Source organism: Colossoma macropomum, unplaced genomic scaffold (assembly GCF_904425465.1).
Source record: "Colossoma macropomum unplaced genomic scaffold, Colossoma_macropomum, whole genome shotgun sequence".
NCBI lineage: Eukaryota > Metazoa > Chordata > Actinopteri > Characiformes > Serrasalmidae > Colossoma > Colossoma macropomum.
Genome location: NW_023494796.1, coordinates 34,117,855 through 34,142,775, shown reverse-complemented (window position 1 = coordinate 34,142,775; position 24,921 = coordinate 34,117,855). Strand labels below are relative to the sequence as shown.

At 42.8% G+C, this 24,921-nt stretch overlaps 1 protein-coding gene across 1 annotated transcript in view; it reads right to left on the bottom strand.

The window, feature by feature from the left end:
- Positions 1 to 24,492, bottom strand: part of slc35f3b (solute carrier family 35 member F3b) — a 119,346-nt gene extending 94,854 nt beyond the window's left edge. Inside the window, exons 1-2 of the mRNA XM_036583379.1 lie at positions 24,386 to 24,492; positions 20,948 to 21,162 (exon numbers count right to left, since the gene is read on the bottom strand). Coding sequence (XP_036439272.1) covers positions 20,948 to 21,162; positions 24,386 to 24,492 — 322 coding nt within the window. The remainder of the gene's footprint in view (positions 1 to 20,947; positions 21,163 to 24,385) is intronic.
- Positions 24,493 to 24,921: the final 429 nt, after the last annotated feature.

The following is a 24,921-nucleotide window of genomic DNA, read 5'->3' as shown; positions in this document are numbered from 1 at the left end:
AGTTCACTGCCTGTGGTCACCAGTCCAGCTCCTGCTCATTAACGGGACTGATGATCTGCACCAGGTGTGTCCAGTCAGGCTGGGAGGTAGATCAGGGAGGTAGATCTCCGGGACCTGAACCTGAACGTCTTTACTGAGTGTAGTTAGTTTTACACCATCCTTTACTAAATCTGGCTGCAGCACAAATCCATAAGTCGTGTCTTAACTAAAGCACTTTGAGATTAAATTGATTTTAATTGATCAATTGATTTTAGTTATTTATTTTTTTCCCATGTATTTATTTATTTATTTATCATTATTCATATTCTTGTTTTAATTATGATTATTTTATTATTATTTCAGTCATTTATTTTCCTTTTTTGATCTTATTCTCCTTTTGTTTAATTTATCTTCTTTTGATTTTATTAACTTTTAGATTTTAGTTACCCTTTAATTATTGTTTTATGTTTTCTACTGTTTTTTATATATTTTTATTATTGTTTCTTTTTTTTCTACCTGATTTGAGTCTTTTTTTAATTTATTTAAATTGCTTTTATTATCTGATATGTTGTTACACATCAATCTCTTTCTCCTGGAACAACTCAGCAACATTGTAAATCAGGGTCACCCTTAATGTTCCCCAGTGAATTCATAACCATTTCATGTAGTAACTCTGTGAGGGAGCTTTTAGAGGTGGACGTCTGGTTCCTATCACCACCACTGTGAACAGTTCTGACTCGGTCTAGAACTGAGGGCCACTCTGAACGACTCTGTTTACATCTCAGCCACTTAATATGGTTATGGTTATATGAATTGGTGGAGCTCCCCCTTAAGATCTCAGCTGCTTCTAAGACGGGCGGTTGGCCTGGTCGGTTCCCCCGGAGAATGATTCAGAGACCACTTTTTTGGGCAGCCTCCAGGCCGAATGCCCCAGAGACCCATGTCCACACGACTTCACAGACATGAAATCGAAAAGCTCCTTGACAAATGGCTGAAGTTAATGTTTCTCTAGCCGTTTCTCTCGTCTTTCAGGCGTGTCGGCTCCAAATTAATCTCCTGAGCCTCTTTGATTGCTGTAATAGCAGCAGCAGCAGGAGGAGAAAGACTTTAGGAAGTGTGTGTTGGTTCCCGTGCTGTTAATAATGAGAGAGAGAGGGAGAGGGGGCAGCTCCGCTGGGTGCTGGACTGACCTCATTTTAAGGAGAACAGTGGGGAGAAGTGTGGAAGGGGAAATCGATAGTCCTACACACTGACCCAGAGTAGCAGCATGAGTCCAGACACAGTCTGACAGTCTGAACCTCATGCAGAGGCACATCCGCAACGTCTCCAGGTGAACAAGAGCAGCGTTCTCATCTTCTACCACAAACGCCAGCTACAAAGCTCCTATCTGACCATCACAAATCATCAGTCTGCGTGGTCACCATCGGGCAGCCATCTTTCATACCAGCAGGTCCTGATGTAATTTCAGCAGTCAAAACCACCGAGTCGAGTCTGATCGCAATCAGGGTCGGGACTGAAACTGTAGGCACAACATCACTTTCTCTCTCAATACCAACCCAATATTTTAATTTAAAGCTGCACGACGTCCGTTTTTATTAAAACTGAAAGACGTGACGTTACAGAGTGAGGAGAATAAAAAAAGCCTGAAATAACCATTTAAACTCAGAGGCGTCGAGTTTTTCACACCACGTCGTACGTCTTTACGTATTAACGTCACACGCAGACTCTAAAAGAAGGTCCGGCTCGATGTTTCGGCCTCAAATGACCTCAGAATCAACATCACGCTGATGAAGATGTGATGACTATAGTAGATAATTCACTCTCATCCTCAGAGACGCTCCTTCACCCAGTTTACACTGAGTTCCCTCTGATTCTCTTTCAGCCAGCAGAATCTTCCACTCAGAGAAGGTGCAGTTACACATCTCCACCAGAGAGGTCTCCAAATCCCCAAAACTTGTTAAAAACTGCTACACTTCAAAATCAGCACTGCTCTTGAAGGGAGATGCCATAATTCAGCCGTTCTTAAGAAGAAATTTCTTACGCAGTTTTGATGAACATTATGACATTGACCAGTGTTCTCTATGTGGGGTTTGTTCTGAGGTAAGAACAGAATCTACACACTCAAGAGCACAAAGGTGAGAACAGTTCTGCGCTTTAAGAACACGTCATGGATCTGACCTTCCTCAAGAACACACTTCAGAACAAACTTAGGAAGATACTGGAGAATGAGGCCCAATGATTTATGATAGTTTTGAGATAAGCTAGTGCTGTTTGGCCTTTATCAACACTGTAAGAAGAATAAAGTGGCTATATGTGTGTTGTAGACACTGCAACCCCTGGTTCCTCTCACCGGAACCAGTCGGACAGTTTCCCCACATCTCGTCACTTCAAATCAAACGACTCTGAATGACGTTGTTTACATCTCAACAGTTGAATTATGCAGAAAAGTAGACAAACTGGTAGATCATCAGGCTCAAACTACACAAACTACCTCACGAGAACAAAACATACATCACACAGTGTGAGTTTACAGCAATTCAGGACTGGACTGATTCTTTTCACCCTCTGAATCCAGTTACTGGTGTTGGCTCATGATAACCGCTGAGACAGTTTTCTAGATGCAGGCCGTATCATATCAGTGCATCTGTGTCATCGACTGAAGGCAGTGTGAAGTCAGATGTGAACTGAATCACTGATGATTCAGACCACGTCTTGACGAGCCTCCGTTCAGAAACCGTATCTGGACACTGACACTATAAACAGAGACAGTTCCACTCATAATGACGCTGACCGTGTGCTGGCCCTGATTTACAGTGTAAAGACTCACAGCTCAGGGTCATCGTCCTGAACGTCACCCTTATCTATCACTCCTGGCTACTCACCCCTGAACTTCACGGTAATTTGAGTGCAGCAGAGACCCTGTGTGCTTGTTGTAGAGCGGAGTTCGTATTTTTATATCTTCTAAATCTGCAGTAGCTGCTCTGTTTAAGTGAACGCTGTACTTTCATTACAGTGAGCTGAACACTGGCCGCTTTGGGGGCGTCGCTCAAACAGGATCTTAAGAATTTAGCGCTGATCATAATTCCGGATCTTTTTGATATACAAAAAAGGTATAGATTAATAAATTAAAGTATACCAATGAACCAGCCTGTGTGTCGTCAGCGAGGACAAAGCTGCTCTTTCATAAAGAACACAGCGGTGAAAAATCGTCTGACAATTAAAGCTCCATGATAAACAGTGTGTAATGTGCGTAAGCAGTGCACAGGGTTAGTGTAAATAACATCTCTGTAATTAATTACTGGAAAAAAAGAATCATAAATGTAAAAAGTTCTTTTTAGCTTTACCAAAAATAAAATCCCCAATTCCTCTTCAGTTTCTTTACCAAACGCCTAAAATGAGCCTTAAATGTCAAAGACCTAATGCCAAACCAAGATATCAGTATGTAGACATATTTCCTGTACATGAGGGGACGAAGGGTCGAGAGCGTCGCCCTTTTAAACAGTGTTTTATCAGCGTCTGAAACAAGTTCAGGACCATACGGTCTGTGTTGTGTACTATTTTATTGAACACATGGATTTCAGAGCTTTTAGCTGTTGCTGTTCATGACAGGTCATCTGCTGGGTTACAGCGAGCAGGCAGTGAGGCCATCAGAGCATGGAGTAATGCACGGCATGGCATGAGGAGAACCGCCCCGGGGTACACGAGGGGTTAATCTGGGCCTGAGAGTCTGCTCAGGCCTGGCACTGTCGCAGAACACACTACTGCTTAGAAAACGAACGCAGAGCATGAGCTCATTCTGAGGAAAACACACCTAATCACTTCTACAGCAACCCCTTTATCATCACACGGGGCTTTCAAATTAAGAGTCTCACGCTATCACAGCAATACAGCAGTCAGGCCACAGACACACCCCGCCATCTCACACCTCACTCCTCGCTCACTCTGCTGCCTGATCCGGTCTGAGGAGTTAAGGCCTGAAAACAACGCCTTCACACACGGCAGCCTCAGATCTCCACACGTCTGATTACAGTCGGGGTTAAACGTGAACATCAGAGCCTGTGATTACTTTCAGTGGAGGAGAGAGAGAGAGAGAGAGAGAGAGAGAGAGTGAGAGATGGAGAGAGAGAGAGAGAGAGAGAGAGAGAGAGATGGAGGGAGAGAGAGAGAGAGAGAGAGAGAGAGATGGAGGGAGGGAGAGAGAGAGAGAGAGAGAGAGAGAGAGAGAGAGAGAGAGAGAGAGAGAGAGAGTGAGAGATGGAGAGAGAGAGAGAGAGAGAGAGAGAGAGAGAGAGAGAGAGAGAGAGATGGAGGGAGAGAGAGAGAGAGAGAATTGAAAATGAAAAATGAAAATGAAAAATGAAAATTTTACTGGGAGAAAATGTAGAAACAATAAGTTTAGCAGGACAGTTAATTCAGAACTGCCACAAGATCAGAGAAGAAAATGTAACATAGCACTTCAGTTATATAATTAATATTTCTAATTCCTGAGGTTCAAACTGTATTACAGTTTTCATATGTACCTTGTTTTATTTATTTATTTATTTATTTATTTTTAATTATTATTATTATTATTTTACTGTATTTTATTTTATTACATTTGGCATGTCCATACTCATTCTATGCTTATATGTATTACCATATTTATTTATTATTTTTTTTTTTTTCCCTATTTATTTTCGATTCATTTTTTTTCCTATTAATTTATATTTTAATAATAATTCAATTTAAGATGTATTTACAGCTTTGGCAACATAGGTCTTATATCCTGCCATGCCAATAAAGCATATTTGATTTTGAGAGAGAGAGAGAGAGAGAGAGAGAGTGAGAGAGTGAGAGAGACAGTGAGAGAGAGAGAGTGAGAGAGAGAGAGACAGTGAGAGACAGAGAGTGAGAGAGACAGTGAGAGAGAGAGAGTGAGAGAGACAGTGAGAGAGAGAGAGTGAGAGAGAGAGAGACAGTGAGAGACAGAGAGTGAGAGAGAGAGACAGTGAGAGAGAGTGAGAGACTGATAGAGAGAGTGAGAGAGACAGTGAGAAAGAGAGTGAGAGAGAGAGAGAGACAGTGAGAGACAGAGAGAGTGAGAGAGAGAGACAGTGAGAGAGAGTGAGAGAGAGAGAGTGAGAGACTGATAGAGAGAGTGAGAGAGTGAGAGAGAGAGTGAGAGAGAGAGAGAGTGAGAGACTGATAGAGAGAGTGAGAGAGTGAGAGAGAGAGTGAGAGAGAGAGAGAGTGAGAGACTGATAGAGAGAGTGAGAGAGTGAGAGAGACAGTGAGAAAGAGAGTGAGAGAGAGAGAGAGACAGTGAGAGAGAGTGAGAGACTGATAGAGAGAGTGAGAGAGTGAGAGAGACAGTGAGAAAGAGAGTGAGAGAGAGAGAGAGACAGTGAGAGACAGAGAGAGTGAGAGAGAGAGACAGTGAGAGAGAGAGAGTGAGAGAGAGAGAGAGAGTGAGAGACTGATAGAGAGAGTGAGAGAGTGAGAGAGAGAGTGAGAGAAAGAGAGAGAGAGAGAGAGAGAGAGAGAGAGAGATGTCCTCTCTCTTGTTATCTTTTTTTATGCTACTCATACTGTAACGTAACTTGCTTTCTGATGCACATATCTACTAATAGTCAGTGAATACCAGTTTAATTAAGGTGAGATCCCTTACCATTAGCTCTTCGAACATCCAAGGACTACATTCATCAACATTTGGTTTTAAGAGCACAAATGTAGACTTCTTAATGAACATTTCTGATGTAGACATTATTATATTATTAGAAACATGGTGTAAAGACGACACTGACACTCACTGTCCCACACATTATAGAGAAATTTTACTCTCTCTAATTTTCCCTCTCTAAAACAGAAAAATATTAAACATGGTAGAGACTCGGGGGGGAATATTATATGGTATAAGGATGATTTGTCTGCCTATCTGGATCTGCTAGAGCAGTACTGTCAGAACTGGGCCCTGACAGTCAACCCAAACAAATCTAAAGTCATGATCTTCCAAAAGAAAGCCGGATCTCAGGAAAGCAGATGTGTGTTCAGTCTAGGAGACGCCGCCCTGGATCAAACGCTTTCCTACGATCACCTCGGACTAAAGATCAGTGCCTCAGGAGGCTTCGGTCTGGCAGTGAATGCACTGAAAGAAAAGGCCTGCAGGGCCTCGACTCAATCAGGAAACAACTCCACAAGATTAATATCCCAATCAGAATCTGGACAAAGATCTTCGACAGTGTAGTCCTGCCCACTGCGCTGTACGGTAGTGAAGTCTGGGGGCCACTCAGTCATCGTGACTACACTAGATGGGACAAGCATCCCACTGAAGTCCTGCATGCAGAATTTTGCAGAATGATTTTAAACGTCCAAAGAAAAACACCAGCGAATGCCTGCAGGGCTGAATTAGGCCGATTCCCTCTAATCATGAACACTGAAAAAAGAACACTGAGATTTTGGACGCACCTTAAATTGAGTCCCAAAACAAAACTGCAGTTTCAGGCACTCCAATCCCAGGACTTGGGAAAATACTGTGCTAAGTATTTTAGATCTCATCCAGGCCTATTAAAATAAAAACAAACGAGCAAGAGTTCATAAACGGACATAAATGAAAGTCGATTTACCACTCTGTCGTGGGAGAGATGCTGCTCTGATGACAAACCACCTTACAGTAAAGAAGATTTAAACGCTGACTGACTGACAGACTCCACAGAGGGCATCACATCACAGGTGTGTGTGGCGTTTTGTGTCCTTTAATAAATGATGTAGCTAACCTTGCGTAACAGCCTGCCTCTGATGCCTCGAAACGATCTTGCCTTCACTGTGAGGCTGAATTTAATCTGCTGGAAGACAAATATCAGACCGTATTTATCTTTTTCCTTTGTTCATTACTCCAGTACACTAGTGACCCTCATGCTGCGTTGGACTGACTCATCTGCATCTGTCACTGAAACTCTGGTTATGCAAAAACTGACATTTGCTGAGCAGAAATGTTTGTAAAGTGTGATCAAAACCCTCATCTGTCATATTGAAACGGCCAGAACCAGCCTACCGTTACTGCACTGCTACATTAAGGCAGTGATTTACCCACAAACACTGTTCCAGCACATCAAACTCAGAGTTTCCCTTAGATTTAAAAACACCCCAAACATGAAAACACCAAGTTTTACATTCTCTATATATTTATCTTCAAGAAGTCCAAGTGTGACGGACCAGTTCAGTTACAGCCCGTTCACTTACATCAGAAGAATCATGTGTGGATGCTTTACAGTACATCCTGACCCAATGAGTAATTTATCTGTAGACACATTTAAGAATAGTGGAACACCATACTAGCGATATCTGCTAGAGCACATCTGAGTCTGTTCTTCAGACTCCTGTCCGATATATAGGTCAGTTAAGTGGTGGGAATAAAATATCTCTCTCTCTCTGTGTTGGAGCGTCTTCTATATTTCATGGCAGGAGGAGAATCCAGAAGCGGTCATGGCTGCACAGACACTATACGATCCACTGTAAGAACACCGTCACAGTCTAAACATCCATTTGTATGAAATATAGATGCCGTGGGGTTCTGAGAGTCGTGCTGTGTCTGCAGACTCTAAATCCGCTCTATAGCTGCTGCGGAGCGCTAAAATATGCATGACTTCAGCTCATTTATGTTTGAGTATACCTCCGACGCATACCGAGACTCTTTGGTGTGTCAACAGCGCAGTAGCGAAGGTGCGGTAAGTAGCAGGCTCGGCCTCCTCCGCTGCTCTGCGCTACAGACGTTCCTGCAGTAATGTGGTTCTGCTCCACAGCACTCTGAGACAGTGAGACATGTGGGTGTGGCTTTCTGAAGTTTCTCCAGCAGGACCGCTGTTAGCACACAGGCTTCCATGAACCCACACCAGAAGAAGCACGTTTGCAGTAACATCTGTTAAAACGACGGACGTTTTGAAAAGATCTTGGGCTGCTCAGTGATGTATTATTTACTATGTCACTGCTGTCAGAACAAAACCTCTTATCTCTACTCCGTTTTTCAGCTTTAGACATAGTTTGAAAATGCCTGTTGTCCTTTATCTGTGTGTAAATTTCATGAAGAATGGACCAAAACAAACGACACAAAATGACGTGGAAAAAATTCTGGTTCCTTTGAAGTTCCTTCTCTAAAGTTACCATTTTGGAGATAGGATGTTTTCTTCCGACAACAGCGATGTGATGTTTATTAAAGATTTTCATAAAAACTGTTAACGTGAAAAAGCATATAAACTAAAAATGCAATAGAAAGTATGTGAAAGCTGCAGCCGATGTGTTGCTGCCAGTTCTAAACAATGTTTTTCATGAAATGGAAAAATGTCTCACTTTCAACATCTGATATACGTTCTATGTTCTACTGTGAATAACATATGAGATTTGCAAATCATTGCATTCTGTTTATATTTACATTTATTTACATTTTACACAGCGTCCCAACTTTTTTGGAGTTGGGGTTGTATTTTTCTGCCAGATTTTTCATGATATTGACACCGTTCCAACTCCGGAATGCTCGGTCTGATCAGGAATGGTGTGTGTTGTATACAGCTTTTTGTTCGAATGTACGATTTTCATACAACAATCATAATATGGCAATATTTTTCCCATAGCAATGAATTAGGTGGAATTTTGTGTGCAATACCCTAGCAACCATCTGGAAAACCATAGGAACCACTTAGAACATCCTAGCAACTACCTGAGATACCAAACCAACTGCTTAGCAACCACCTAGGATACCATAGCAATCACTTTAAGACACCCTAGCAACCACCTGGCTTACCAAAGCAACCGCTTAGCAACCACTTCAGATACAAGAGCAACCACTTAGCAACATCCTAACAACCCCTGGGATACAAAGCAACCGCTTAGCAACATCTCAGCAAGCTTAAAGGGGAATCCCACTGATTTTTTCAAAATTCTACATGATTTAGTGGTTACGATGTAAACAGAGTGGTTCAGAGTGGTTCTCTGTTCTAGATAAACTTAGAGTCAGAACTGTTCACAGTGGTGGTGATAGGAACCAGACGTCCACCTCTAAAAGCTCCCTCACAGAAAGTTCCTACAGTAAATGGTTATGAATTCACTGCCTGATGACTGAGACACTGTTTTATGGTAGTTTAGAGAACTTAAACTCCATTCATGGTGGAGGGATACATGCAGGGCGCTGTGAGGCAAAATAGTCCCCAAAGAAAACTTATTATTTCAGATTTTCCACTATTTTCCATCATCAACATTCCATATAGACTCAGAAGACTCGTGTAGGTTCACTGGTGGTTCTGGATAGTAAATAAAATGTCTATATCTGTGTTGTAGTCATGGCGACCCCTGGTTCCTATCACCACCACTGTAAAGACATCTGAACCATTTCACACCAAACCCCTCTGAACCTCTCTGTTTACAAATGAACCATTTAATCACACAGAAGTTTTTAAAAATCAGTGGGGTTCCCCTTTAAGCTGCACAGTCACTTCTCTACGTCTAACTGTACACTTTTCTTTGTTGCTAAACAGTTTCACGAAAAGGTTGCTGCCATATTTTCATAATTCCTGTGTGCCGTAAAGCAGCATGTGTGAATGAGTCTGATAGTTCGTACCGCTGCACCACAGCTGCGCCGCAATCACAGCTGGACGTGTCTTCACTTGTCTGTCCACCGCGTCCTCTGAGAGATGAGCCCTTGCAGGAGTGATGGTAAGTGTTATATCAGTTGCTGGCTTCTTGTTTGATTGAAGGTTGGAGGAGCCTGATGTGACAGATGGAAGTCAAGAGGAAGAGCCGCTGCTGAAAGTGTAATGAACGCTGTCGAGTCGTCATACACACTCCTGACATTACTGCAGCGCTGTGGCGAAGGCTGTAATACCATAGAGGAGAGGTCAAAGCAATAAACGCTTCAAAGCAGCTGAAGTACCGACACGTTTTACTGTAAAATATATCTTAAAACTGCAGACATCTTCTGTATTAGCACGGAAATATGTCACTGTGTCAAACTGTGTTAAAGGGAGATTTTCTATACAGTTAAATTAAAGAAAGTTGCTTAGAGTGGAACATCACAAAGCTACTCAGTGTAAGTAATGCATTGTACCAGACTCACTCCAGTCACTGGATCACCCTTCAGGTGCCGAGAGCTTTTACTGAACTGGGAAAACCAAATCTTTAGCTGCAGCACCAGCGTCGCTCACTGGTGTCACATGAACATTTTAAACTTCTGGTCTCTAAACACCTCCAACCAGCCCGACACTGTTCTACCTGATTTCTCTTCACTTTTAATATTACTGTGGTATGTTTTAGCTGTTGTTTCATTTTTATTATTCGTTTTTTATTATTATTCTTTTTATTTATTGTAATCCTTTAATTATTTTTACAGCCAATTTGTCTTACATCTTCTATTTCATTATTTATTTCATTAATTGTGTTTTTTTATTTGATCCTAATCTGATCTGTAATTTATTAAGCTACTGTTCTATTGTAATTGTAATAGTTTATTGATTTCTTCACTTTTTTGCTATTAAATCTTTCCACTATTATTACTATTACTTTTCAGCACTTATAATGATTTTAAATATCCAACTTCTCAATCCCTGACCTCTGTATTGGGTCGGCTACACTGTAAATGAAGGTCTCTGTCAACGTACTTTACATGAAGCAATCGCTTAGCAACCACTTAGGATATCAGAGCAACCATTTAACAACATCTCAGCAAGCTTAAAGGGGAATTCCACTGATTTTTCAAAATTCTCCAAAATTAAGTGGTTAAAATGTAAACAGAGTGGTTCAGAGTGGTTCTCTGTTCTAGAGAAACTTGCCGAGTCAGAACTGTTCACAGTGGTGGTGATAGGAACCAGACGTCCCCCTCTAAAAGCTCCCTCACAGAGTTACTACATGAAATGCTTATGAATTCACTGCTTGATGACACTTTTATTATAAAGTTTTGGCTTAAAATGTATTTGAATCCATTTATTTTGAACCCATTCATAGTGGAGGGATACATGCAGGGCGCTGTGAGGCAAAATAGTCCCCAAAGAAAACTTATTATTTCAGATTTTCCACTATTTTCCATCAACAACATTCCATATAAACTCAGAAGACTCGTGTAGGTTCACTGGTGGTTCTGGATAGTAAATAAAATGTCTATATTTGTGTTGTAGTCATGGCGACCCCTGGTTCCCATCACCACCACTGTAAAGACATCTGAACCATTTCACTCCAAACCACTCTGAATCGCTCTAATTACATCTCACACGCTCAGTTATGGATCTAGCTGGCTGTGAAGGTGATTAAACACTTGGTGTCCAGATTGCAAGTGTGTCCACTGTAGTTATCACGTCAAGGAGAGCCGTGTCAAAAACCATGGCGGCGTACGCCAGATGAGGAAACACTGCCTCAGGAAAAGGCCGCTGTGATGGTCTGTGCTCTCTGGCAGGGACGGACCAACAGGGTGTCAAATAAACAAATGAACAGTTGTGTTATAATGAATTAAAATGTTAAGATATTCAGTTAATTATTAAAATACAGACTCAGAAGTTACCAGAGGAACGTCTTAAGTGTGTCTGACTCAAGCACACCTGTGCGTCATTGGCCTCACACAGCTGACTCCTGTGACGTGGCTGCCATTTGGAAAAGCCAACGCAGAAGATGTGCCCTCAGTGTAGAGCTCGGCTCAGACGTTAGTCAGGGAAGAAAGTAATCTGGTTGGATGAGTCATTTTTACTTTTTTATGGATGGTTTGGTGGAAGAGATTTCAGCCCTGTTAAACGCGATGATGAGGCTTTTCTTCCACTTCAGCAGTGAAGAAACGTTATAAAGGCCAAAGATGTCCCGAATCAGGAAAACGCAGACATTTGGGGGGACGAGGCAACCTCAAAAATAATGGCAACATGAATGTGAATGAAACTGAATTTACAGCACATGGCTGTATGCTCTTACTCAGAGAGACAGTCTAATCACGTTTCAGAGCAGTTCTGTGTCTGTAATTTTGGTAACAGTGTGGAAAATAACCACTGTACATGGGGTAGGGCTAAACGGGGTAGGGCTAAACGGGGTAGGGCTAAACAAGGTAGGGTTAAACAGGTTAGGGTTAAACGAGGTAGGGTTAAACGAGGTAGGGTTAAACGGGGTAGGGTTAGACAGGTTAGGGTTAAACGAGGTAGGGTTAAACGAGGTAGGGTTAGACAGGTTAGGGTTAGACAGGTTAGGGTTAAACAGGTTAGGGTTAAACGAGGTAGGGTTAAACGGGGTAGGGCTAAACGGGGTAGGGTTAAACGGGGTAGGGTTAGACAGGTTAGGGTTAAACGAGGTAGGGTTAAACGAGGTAGGGTTAGACAGGTTAGGGTTAGACAGGTTAGGGTTAAACAGGTTAGGGTTAAACGAGGTAGGGTTAAACGGGGTAGGGCTAAACGGGGTAGGGTTAGACAGGTTAGGGTTAAACGAGGTAGGGTTAAACGAGGTAGGGTTAAACGGGGTAGGGTTAAACGAGGTAGGGCTAAACGGGGTAGGGTTAGACAGGTTAGGGTTAAACGAGGTAGGGTTAAACGAGGTAGGGCTAAACGGGGTAGGGTTAGACAGGTTAGGGTTAAACGAGGTAGGGTTAAACAAGGTAGGGTTAGACAGGTTAGGGTTAGACAGGTTAGGGTTAAACGGGGTAGGGTTAAACAGGTTAGGATTAAACGAGGTAGGGTTAAACAGGTTAGGGTTAAACAGGTTAGGATTAAACGAGGTAGGGTTAAACAGGTTAGGGTTAAACGAGGTAGGGTTAAACGGGGTAGGGTTAAACAGGTTAGGGTTAGACAGGTTAGGGTTAAACAGGTTAGGGTTAAACAGGTTAGGATTAAACGAGGTAGGGTTAAACAGGTTAGGGTTAAACGAGGTAGGGTTAAACGGGGTAGGGTTAAACAGGTTAGGGTTAAACGAGGTAGGGTTAGACAGGTTAGGGTTAAACGAGGTAGGGTTAAACGGGGTAGGGTTAAACGAGGTAGGGTTAAACAGGGTAGGGTTAAACAGGTTAGGGTTAAACGAGGTAGGGTTAGACAGGTTAGGGTTAAACGAGGTAGGGTTAAACGGGGTAGGGTTAAACAGGTTAGGGTTAAACGGGGTAGGGTTAAATGGGGTAGGGTTAAACGAGGTAGGGTTATAGAGGTTAGGGTTGATGAGGTAGGGTTATAGAGGTTAGGGTTGATCAAGGCAGGGTTAAACAGAGTAGGGTTAAATGGGGCAGAGTTAAACGGTAGGTTTATAGGGGGTAGGGTTATACAAGGTAGGGTTATAGAGGGTAGCGTTAAACAGGGTAGGGTTAAATGGGGCAGAGATAAACAGGATCATATGAGGTAGGGTTAAACAAGGTAAGGTTATAGAGGGTAGGATTGATCAAGGTAGGGTTAAATGGTGTAGGGCTAAACAGGGTAGGGTTATATGAGATAGAGTTAAACAAGGTAGGGGTTAGGGTTAAACGAGGTAGGGTTAAATGGGGCAGAGATAAACAGGGTAGCGTTAAACAGGGTAGGGTTAAATGGGGCAGAGATAAACAGGGTAGGGTTAAACAGGGTAGGATCATACGAGGTAGAGTTAAACAAGGTAGGGGTTAGGGTTAAACGAGGTAGGGTTAAACAGGTTAGGGTTAAACGAGGTAGGGTTAGACAGGTTAGGGTTAAACGAGGTAGGGTTAAACGAGGTAGGGGTTAGGGTTAAATGAGGTAGGGTTATAGAGGGTAGGGTTGATCAAGGTAGGGTTAAACTGGGTAGGGTTAAACGAGGTAGGCTTACACAGGGTAAGGGTAGGGTTAAATGGTGTAGGGCTAAACAGGGCAGTATTAAACGGGGGGTTAGTGCTGTAATTTTCCAACAGTCCCTTAGTGTCATTAATTTAGTATGAATGAAACTAACAGAGTGCTGGTGTTCTCTCTCACTCTGAAATCACTCCAATACCACTCCATCCCACGAGAGTGCTTCATCCCCACCCTGACTGCCTCTGTGAGACATGAGTGATGCAGCGGCGACTCTACAGCTCTCACACTGCGGCCGTTCACACACAGCGTCTGCGCTGCAGAGCTGTTCAGCAGAACTGCAGACTGGAGATTCACACTGATTGCAACACAGATCTACGGGCGGTACACGGGGTCAGTCTCGTATCGTCCATTCTGCTGCGCCAATGATGAAGAAGGTTGCATTAGAAGCATATACGTTTGTTTACAACATTTTCTAGCTTGTGGCTGGGTCGTCCTTTCAAACCTATACCGACCAGAAAAAACCTGTGTAGCACAGACTGTTTAGCCATTTACAGCAACATTACGTAACAATTTTGCCTTAAAGTAACAGCTTCTAAATCACTGTGATGCTCCTGTGAACTATAACAGTGAGAACGGCGTCTCTGCCGTCGCCACTCCGGGCCGGAACACCTGCTATAGCGCTATGTAACTTTGGAGGAGCAGCATGAGAACCTCCTGCTAGAACTGCGTAAGGCTTTCAGCACCATGTCACACACCAACGACTCAGCAGCTACAGCGCCACCACATTCAAGCTGCAGCTTCAGTGTAAAAACACAAAAGGCGCCCTCTAGAGGCAGTGTTTGGTTTGTCCATTCTGGGCTACTGTAGAAACATGGCGGCGCAACATGGCGGCCTCTGTTGGAAGAGGCGCCGCTCACTATGTGGATATGAAGGGTCATTCTAAGACAACAACAACACAATGATTCATAGCTACAGGTGATTATACACTGATGAGAATGTGATGTGTTACTATATTCCATTTCTACTAATAGTTTGTGGTATGTTGGATAGACTGGGAATGCTGGTGGATCGGCTTGTAGTACGCTGGATAGACTGGGAATGCTTGTGGATCGGTTTGTGGTATGTTGGATAGACTGAGAATGCTGGTGGGTCAGTTTGTGGTATGTTGGATAGACTGGGAATGCTGGTGGGTCAGTTTGTGGTATGTTGGACAGACTGGGAATGTTGGTGGATCAGTTTGTGGTATGTTGGATAGACTGGGAATGTTGGTGGATCAGTTTGTGGTATGTTGGATAGACTGGGAATGCTTGTGGATCAGTTTGTGGTATGTTGGATAGACTGAGAATGCTGGTGGGTCAGTTTGTGGTATGTTGGATAGACTGGGAATGTTGGTGGATCAGTTTGTGGTATGTTGGATAGACTGGGAATGTTGGTGGATCAGTTTGTGGTATGTTGGATAGACTGGGAATGCTTGTGGATCAGTTTGTGGTATGTAGGACAGACTGAGAATGCTGGTGGGTCAGTTTGTGGTATGTAGGACAAACTGGGAATGCTGGTGGATCAGTTTGTGGTATGTTGGATAGACTGGGAATGCTGGTGGATCGGTTTGTGGGAATAATGGTGAATCAGTTTGTGGTATGTTGGATAGACTGGGAATGCTGGTAGATCGGTTTGTGGGAATAATGGTGAATCAGTTTGTGGTATGTAGGACAGACTGAAAATGCTGGTGGATCAGTTTGTGGTATGTAGGACAGACTGGGAATGCTGGTGGATCAGTTTGTGGTATGTTGGATAGACTGGGAATGCTGGTGGATCGGTTTGTGGGAATAATGGTGAATCAGTTTGTGGTATGTTGGATAGACTGGGAATGCTGGTGGATCAGTTTGTGGTATGTAGGATAGACTGGGAACACTGGTGGATCAGTTTGTGGTATGTAGGACAGACTGGGAACACTGGTGGATCAGTTTGTGGTATGTAGGACAGACTGGGAACACTGGTGGATCAGTTTGTGGTATGTAGGACAGACTGGGAACACTGGTGGATCAGTTTGTGGTATGTAGGACAGACTGGGAACACTGGTGGATCAGTTTGTGGTATGTAGGACAGACTGGGAACACTGGTGGATTGATTTGTGGTATGTAGGACAGACTGGGAACGCTGGTGGATCAGTTTGTGGTATGTAGGACAGACTGGGAACACTGGTGGATCAGTTTGTGGTATGTAGGACAGACTGGGAACACTGGTGGATCAGTTTGTGGGATGTAGGACAGACTGGGAATGCTGGTGGATCAGTTTGTGGGATGTAGGACAGACTGGGAACGCTGGTGGATCAGTTTGTGGGATGTATGTAGGATGTATATTTGTATTTATACATGTTTTGTGAATGTTCTGTATTCAGAATGACAGAAAAAGCAGAAGACAAAATGTAAACTACCATGAAAACACATGATAAACAGCTGGACAGTGCAGCATCAATCACATCAAAGTAAAGACAAACAGCACCAACTGGACCCTGTCACAACCAGCTTGGTCAAATCACACTTAGCACAGCATTCAACAAATACCACTAAATATATGAAACCGCCAAAAAAGGAGAGTCAAGCGAAATGACCTGCCAGATGTCCAGGAAAAAGCAGATCTATAGCTGTATAGCTAGAAGGTCACATCTCACAACAATGGGAACAGCAGAATGCATGAGTGACAGACCAGACTAGAATAAACAAACTCCTCTGGGGACAGTTAATAAAACTTAGCAGACCCCTTTGGAGAGGAAAACCACTCTCTGTCCAGTTTATACACTTCACTTTAACAAGACTCAACAAGAGTTGAATAATTAACAGTAAAAATAATGACATGGTGAAAAATATTCAAAAACTGTTTTCAAATTGCGTTTCTTCTTTTTTGGTTATGGTAATAAAGCCGAGCAGAACGAAACGCATCAATTTTCTAAGGATGAATGAAGTTTTACACAGGTGGTCTCTTTAAGTGGTCCACACTGCCTCATACAAGTCTGTGCTTTTCACACATAACAAAAACTTGGTTCAGGAACTAACTAGCTCTGCTCGCTGTTCAGCTCAATCAAAGTAAGAAGTAAATCTAATGTTCTAAAGGGGGCGCCCAAGAGTGAGGATGCTTGTGGAACCCAAGCTGACCCTGTTGCTCTGTTCTGGAGGCGAGGCTGAGCCGACCGGGCCTCGTGTATCTCGGATACTTCTTGTCAGAGGTAGCTTAAATCAATACTCAGGTAAAAGTACTGATACTAGGGTGAAATAATGGCGCGAGTACAACTAAAAGTACTTTCCAATAAAACAAAAACTTAAGTTCTGAGTAATGGATAGAACTGCAGTGGACCTTCTTAGTAAAGCAGCTATCAGCACAGGAAACGAAGTCTATATGGTGCTATTTTTGGATTCATTTGGTCTAAAATAAAGCTAAAGTTCCAAAGTCAGAGCTGTGACCAATCGCAAAGCACTACATATGTTCAACAACAAAACAGAACGAAGTTAAACACATTAAAGGAAATAGTAACTAAATACAAATGGCTGAAATGTAAGCGAGTAAAAGTAGACTCCTTTACTCACTGATATACTCGAGTAGAAGTTAAAGTATTACAATTTGAGTCCATCAGTGTTTCACTGGAGGACAAGTACTGGAGTAAACATAACTAGTTACCTCCCTCCTCTGCTTCTGACTGTTACACTGATGTTCACTCTCACTGTGTCGACCCTCCAGATCACCACTACAACCTTCTGCAGTGGAAATACGGCAAAAATAATGTTGTGTATTTTGTCAAATTCCATTAAGTGGTTAAGATGTAAACAGAGTGGTTCAGAGTGGTTCTCTGTTCTAGATAAACTTACAGAGTCAGAACTGTTCACAGTGGTGGTGATAGGAACCAGACGTCCACCTCTAAAAGCTCCCTCACAGAGTTACTACATGAAATGGTTACGCATATGAGTGCCTGAAGCCTGAGGGCTGCTTGCAATAAAGTTTAATAGCAGAGAGCTCCATGCACAGCATTGAAAGGAATAAAACACGCCTCTAAAAGCTCCATCAACTAAAGTTATAACACATTATAGTGACAAAATATGATGCCTAATGCCTGAGACATTGTTTTACGACCGTTTTGAGAAGAGTTTGGGAATAAATAAATACATAAATAAATAAATAAATAAATAAATAAAGCCATTTGCGTGGAGGGATACATGGAGTATTTTTCAGATGTTCCACTATTTTCCATCATCAACATTCCATATAAGCTCAGAAGACTCGTGTAGGTTCACTGGTGGTTCTGGATAGTAAATAAAATGTCTATATTTGTGTTGTAGTCATGGCGACCCCTGGTTCCCATCACCACCACTGTAAAGACATCTGAACCACTTCACACCAAACCACTCTGAACCTCTCTGTTTATGTCTGAACATTGAATAAACATTCATTATGCACACATTTCAAAAATGCATGGAATTCCACTTTAACATAATTATATACATTATATTTAACATAATATTATAGTTATGGAAGCAGAAGAACGCTCAAATCCTGGCTGACCTTCTTGTGGCATTGTTCTTTAGTATTCACACGTCACAGGAACCGAAAACCCCTCGCCTAAATCCTAGCTGTAACTCCTTAAGGCCGGAGGTGTTCAGAGAAGAGAGCTGGGCTGGGAGGGAACAGAAGAAGCCTGGGCCTGGGAGAGCACGCTCGGAGGTCGGTGCGTGCTGGGTGGCAGTGACAGGAACCAGACACGTTCCACTGTTCTGTGGTCGTGGCAACCATCTGAGATAATGAGCATGAAAAGATCTGATCTTTATCAGAACTGCCTGTGAGCGCGCTGCTGTCCAACGGGTCTGAAAGATGCATGTGCGTGCAGATCCCCAGGGCCTTGGAGAACGCCTCAGCAGAACTCTCTCACTCTGCCTCTGAGGCCTCTACCAAACACACACACAGCATAAACACAGCTGTCTCACTCTCAGGCCGCGCTGAAGCTCACAACTCGTAAACAGAGAGATTCAGAGCGGTCTGGTGTGAAGTGGTTCAGATTTCTTTACAGCGGTGGTGACAGGAACCAGGGGCCGGATTCACAAAAGCTTGCTTAAGAAAAAACGTGCGAAGGTTCCTTAGACAAACGCTAAGAAGCTCGCTAGAATGTTCTTAAATGGAATTCTCAAAAAAAACTTCAGAAGTTCTCAAATATTCTCTTAAGATGAACTGAATTCAGAAAATCTTCCCTGTTTTCTAGGCTACATTGCATTTGACCATGAACCATAAACGATGTGAGAAAAACGGAGGAAAAATACCAAAAAAAAAAAAAATATTAGCAAATAAGAACTAGAGGTGATGGTGGAAGAACCAGCCAACAGGAAAAACATCTTCACTGGAAAATATAATAACTGTGCGCTGACGGACGAGGATGGGCAGCACAAGCAGAGGCAGCGTCTGTGATAAATTTAGATGCTGACCTTGTCAAACAGTTAAGAAGGTAATATTTTCATAAAATACCACCTGTTCTTAGAACTACTGTTAAGAAAATATTTGAGAAAGGAAAATAAGATCATTCTTAATAAGTTATTTGAAGAATTAGATTTTTTCGTAACTTTTTTTAAGACACTTCTGTGAATTCAGACCCAGGGGTCGCCATGACTACAACACAGATATAGACATTTTATTTACTATCCAGAACCACCAGTGAACCTACACGAGTCTTCTGAGTCTATATGGAATGTTGATGATGGAAAATAGTGAGAAATTAAAAAAATATTTTTTTTTTTTGTGGGGGGCTATTTTGCCTTAAAACATGTTTTAGAACCAAAATAATTCTTCTCAAAACCATCATAAAACAGTGTCTCAGTCATCAGGCAGTGAATTCATAACCATTTACTGTAGGAACTTTCTGTGAGGGAGCTTTTAGAGGTGGACGTCTGGTTCCTATCACCACCACTGTGAACAATCCTGACTCGGTAAGGTTATCTAGAACAGAGAACCACTCTGAGCTACACTGCTTTCTAAAAGAAGCTGTTTAGGAACAGCAGTGTTGGTTGGAGTTGCTGATCTGTTGGGATGCATGTTGTTTTTGTCTTATTCTGGTGCTGTATTTTCTCTGTGTTTGAGGTCTGATGTTGATGCTCACTGCAGAGCCACCAAGCTATGCTTGTTTGGACGAACACAACAGATCCCACACACTGTTACAGTCCTTTATCTACGAGGAGCAGCCAGACAAAAGAGGAGTAAACAGAAGCAGCAGCCCTTCCTACAGCACCGGAGTAAAGCTATTGGGTAAACACAACAGTGGGCCCTCACTGCCAGCCCCACACCCCGCTACAGACATTTTACAATGGATTTCCTTTTAAAGCAAGATGGATGCTCCAGCTTTTAAAGGGGAATTCCACCCATTTTATTCATTTTCTGTATAGTTCAGTCACTAAGATGTAATCAGAGAGATTCAGAGGGGTTTGGTGTGAAATGGTTCAGATGTCTTTACAGTGGTGCTGATAGGAACCAGGGGTCGCCATGACTACAACACAGATATAGACATTTTATTTACTATCCAGAACCACCAGTGAACCTACACGAGTCTTCTGAGTCTATATGGAATGTTGATGATGGAAAATAGTGGAAAATCTGAAATAATACGTTTTCTTTGGGGACTATTTTGCCTCACAGCGCCCTGCATGTATCCCTCCACCATGAATGGAGTTTAAGTTCTCTAAACTATCATAAAACAGTGTCTCAGTCATCAGGCAGTGAATTCATAACCATTTACTGTAATAACTTTCTGTGAGGAGCTTTTAGAGCCTTATTTTATTCCTTATACACCCTGCATGCAACCCTCTGCCATTAATGGATTTAAAAAAAAATGTTTTATGCCAAACTTTATTGCAAACATCTCTGGGGCATCAGGCATTTATAGTCGTAACCATTTTATGTAACAGCTTTCTGTTAACACCATCAGGTTCCCTGACTCTGTTTCTCTAGAACACAGCATTTCACACCAAACCACTCTGAACGACTACATTTACATCTTAATGATTTAATTATGCAGAAATGGAAAATTTAGCAGAGCTCCCCTTTAAGAGATGTGGATGAAAGCCATTTCAGTCATGCCGTCACACAAAGTCAACTACTGTCACTGCTGTGATTCTGTCAGTGAATGACCTCAGACCTTTTAAGAACGTGGACAGTGGGCCGGGTGGTCCACACACCCTGCAGGGCTCATGCATACATACATGTAGAAACAGTGAAGGAGACAGGCTGCTTACGGTTGTAAACTGACTTCCATGGCTGGTAACCGTAATAGCCAGTTATTCTCAAGATCCTCTCCTCGATGGACGCGCTGTTGATGTCCTCCACCGAACGGGACGACTTCAGGTCCTCCTTGATGGACTCGTCCACCACCAGGTACTTCAGCTGCCGGAGTTGGGGGCTGATGTCGGACAGCCGTCTGGGACTGACGTCGGGCGACTTCCGCATGCCGCTGGAGAGGAGAGGAGCAGAAGGGTGGTGGGTGGGTTAGTTTGGGCCTTCACAGCTCCAGGTGAGACCGCGGCCCGCCGGGACCCCTTCTCATCACACCGGCCTGGCTGCGTTACTAAATGCAGAATTCTGCCTTTTCCAAACAGAACATCTCCGCGGTCTACTGTAACTCGCCCAGAGGCTTTCTCCACCACCGTCTCCTCCCGCGCCCTGCTAACGGTGGGAAACCTCCCCCCTCGGCTGGCAGAGGAGGCAGGGAGGCTGAGAGACGCTAAGCAAAAGTGACTGGCGCTTACTACAGCACACTCTGTACACTCACACAGCCACGCTCGGCGCCAGGAGGAGGCTCAGCAGAGCTGAGGGCTACTGAGAGATCTCACTCGCTGGATTTCTCTGAGCTTTAATGCTCCTCTGCGCCTGTGGAGTTACATCCACGCCGTTAGAAACATGGACTAGAATGCAAACGGCTGAAATTTGAACGATGTGGAATCTGTATCACACCATCTGAAACGAAGTTCTGAACTGAAACTGAATTTTAAGTTATTTAAAATTTCAGTTTCAGATTCGATTCCGCTCTCCTACAAACCTTAAAATTCAGTTCAGAATTCAGTTTCAGATTTGCTCTCCTACAAACCTTAAAATTCAGTTCAGAATTCAGTTTCAGATTCGATTCCGCTCTCCTACAAACCTTAAAATTCAGTTCAGAATTCAGTTTCAGATTCGATTCCGATCTCCTACAAACCTTAAAATTCAGTTCAGAATTCAGTTTCAGATTTGCTCTCCTACAAACCTTAAAATTCAGTTCAGAATTCAGTTAAAGATTCGATTCCGATCTCCTACAAACCTTAAAATTCAGTTCAGAATTCAGTTAAAGATTCGATTCCGATCTCCTACAAACCTTAAAATTCAGTTCAGAATTCAGTTTCAGATTCGATTCCGCTCTCCTACAAACCTTAAAATTCAGTTCAGAATTCAGTTTCAGATTCGATTCCGATCTCCTACAAACCTTAAAATTCAGTTCAGAATTCAGTTAAAGATTCGATTCCGATCTCCTACAAACCTTAAAATTCAGTTCAGAATTCAGTTAAAGATTCGATTCCGATCTCCTACAAACCTTAAAATTCAGTTCAGAATTCAGTTTCAGATTTGCTCTCCTACAAACCTTAAAATTCAGTTCAGAATTCAGTTTCAGATTTGCTCTCCTACAAACCTTAAAATTCAGTTCAGAATTCAGTTAAAGATTCGATTCCGATCTCCTACAAACCTTAAAATTCAGTTCAGAATTCAGTTAAAGATTCGATTCCGATCTCCTACAAACCTTAAAATTCAGTTCAGAATTCAGTTTCAGATTCGATTCCGCTCTCCTACAAACCTTAAAATTCAGTTCAGAATTCAGTTTCAGATTTGCTCTCCTACAAACCTTAAAATTCAGTTCAGAATTCAGTTAAAGATTCGATTCCGATCTCCTACAAACCTTAAAATTCAGTTCAGAATTCAGTTTCAGATTCGATTCCGCTCTCCTACAAACCTTAAAATTCAGTTCAGAATTCAGTTTCAGATTTGCTCTCCTACAAACCTTAAAATTCAGTTCAGAATTCAGTTTCAGATTTGCTCTCCTACAAACCTTAAAATTCAGTTCAGAATTCAGTTTCAGATTCGATTCCGCTCTCCTACAAACCTTAAAATTCAGTTCAGAATTCAGTTTCAGATTCGATTCCGCTCCTACAAACCTTAAAATTCAGTTCAGAATTCAGTTTCAGATTCAATTCCGCTCTCCTACAAACCTTAAAATTCAGTTCAGAATTCTCCTACAAACCTTCAGTTTCAGATGGTGTGATACAGATTGCACATAAAAACATTCAAAATCAGATTTTTCCAGTCAAATTTCTATTGTCCTGAAATTTCATAACTGCCTTATGGATAGTCTGTTAGAGAACCATGTACGGCCAGTAACGCAGAGGGAACCGGATAATCTGTTAGAGAACCACATACAGTCAGTAACGCAGAGGGAACCGGATAATCTGTTTGAGAACCACATGCGGTCAGTAACATAGAGTGAACCGGATACTCTGTTACAGAACCGTGTACAGTCAGTAAGATGGAGCAATTGTTCAATTTTTGCAGAATTAATCAGAGAGGTTCAGAGCGGTTCAGAGAGGTTCAGAGAGGTTCAGAGAGGTTCAGAGCGGTTCAGAGCGGTTCAGAGCGGTTCAGAGAGGTTCAGAGAGGTTCAGAGAGGTTCAGAGCGGTTTGGTGTGAAACGGTTCAGATGTCTTTACAGTGGTGGTGATAGGAACCAGGGGTCGCCATGACTACAACACAAATATAGACATTTTATTTACTATCCAGAACCACCAGAGAACCCACACGAGTCTTCAGAGCCTTCAAAAATATACATATCTGGCCAAAATCTTCTCTAAACTATCATAAAACAGTGTCTCAGTCATCAGGCAGTGAATTCATAACCATTTCATGTAGGAACTTTCTGTGAGGGAGCTTTTAGAGGGGGACGTCTGGTTCCTATCACCACCACTGTGAACGATTCTGACTCTGTAAGTTTATCTAGAACCACTGTGAACGAGTCTGTTTAAATCTCAACCACTAAATTATACAGAACTTTTAAAAAATTGGTGGAATACCCCTTCAACTACAGTCGACTGTTAAGTTAAAATGTACATTTAAAACTGTCAAATTTCGGAGTTTTATTAATCATAATCATAATAAAACAGGTTCTCCCACCAAAACATCCCCAATCCAACCAAAATCCGCTTAATTTGATGGAAACCCGCCCAATCTGGCAACCCCACTGCTGATTGGCAGTGCGGCGTTCACGAAGCTCTGCACACCAACCATCTCTCACTACACGGACATCACGGTGTCCAGAACCGGCAGATTAGAGAGTAAATAAACCTCCAGCGCTCTGCACACTCTTCTCACTCTGCACACTCTTCCACTCTTCCACTCTCCTCTCTGGTTCTCTCCAGATAGGAGTGAGAACACGCAGCGTTACTAGTGCTATTACTCCTCTGAGCGGAGCACAGCGAGGGTCTTCACACGCTGAACATGTCCACAGTCCATTAGCTGAAGAACGCAAATGGCTTCAGGCGACTTTGTTACGAAGCTAAAAGTGCCGCGTCTCTTTTCCCCCCACTGAATAAAGCGCGCGCTGAAACAACAGAAGCGCAGAGTTAAGTTGAGGCGATGTGGTAGTAGTTCAGTCTTACATGGGCATGAGAGTGGTAGGTGGTCCCAGGTAACACATGCAGTCCCGCCTTGGGCGTCCCACGCGGTCCCACACGGTTCCCTCTCCATCGCCGTACATCATACCCATCCACGGTTCAGAGCGAGCCGGCCGCGCGCTGCTTCCACTCTGGCCGCCGAGCAGAGAGAACAGCCGCTCTGCGCCCACAGGAGCCTGACATTCACACAGCTCCACGCAGACGGGGGCTCTGCTGCCGCACCTACGGCCAGGCTCAGAAAGGCAACAGCTCCCTCTAATGGACGGCACGGTGTCTTACACACTTAAAGGACGGTTCTTTAAGCGTTCTTTAGTAAAGGCGTATTAAAACCGTATTAAAGCATGCTTAAATGATTCTTTGCATGGTGTAATGGTTCTTCAGATCGATGGAGAATGTGTTACATATGGTCCTAGACAGCACCGAAAAGGGTTCTGCAATTACAACAAGCTTGACATCATAACAATAGAAGAAACTGTTTTGGTGCTATACAGTTCCCTTAAAAACAGGTGCTATATAGAACC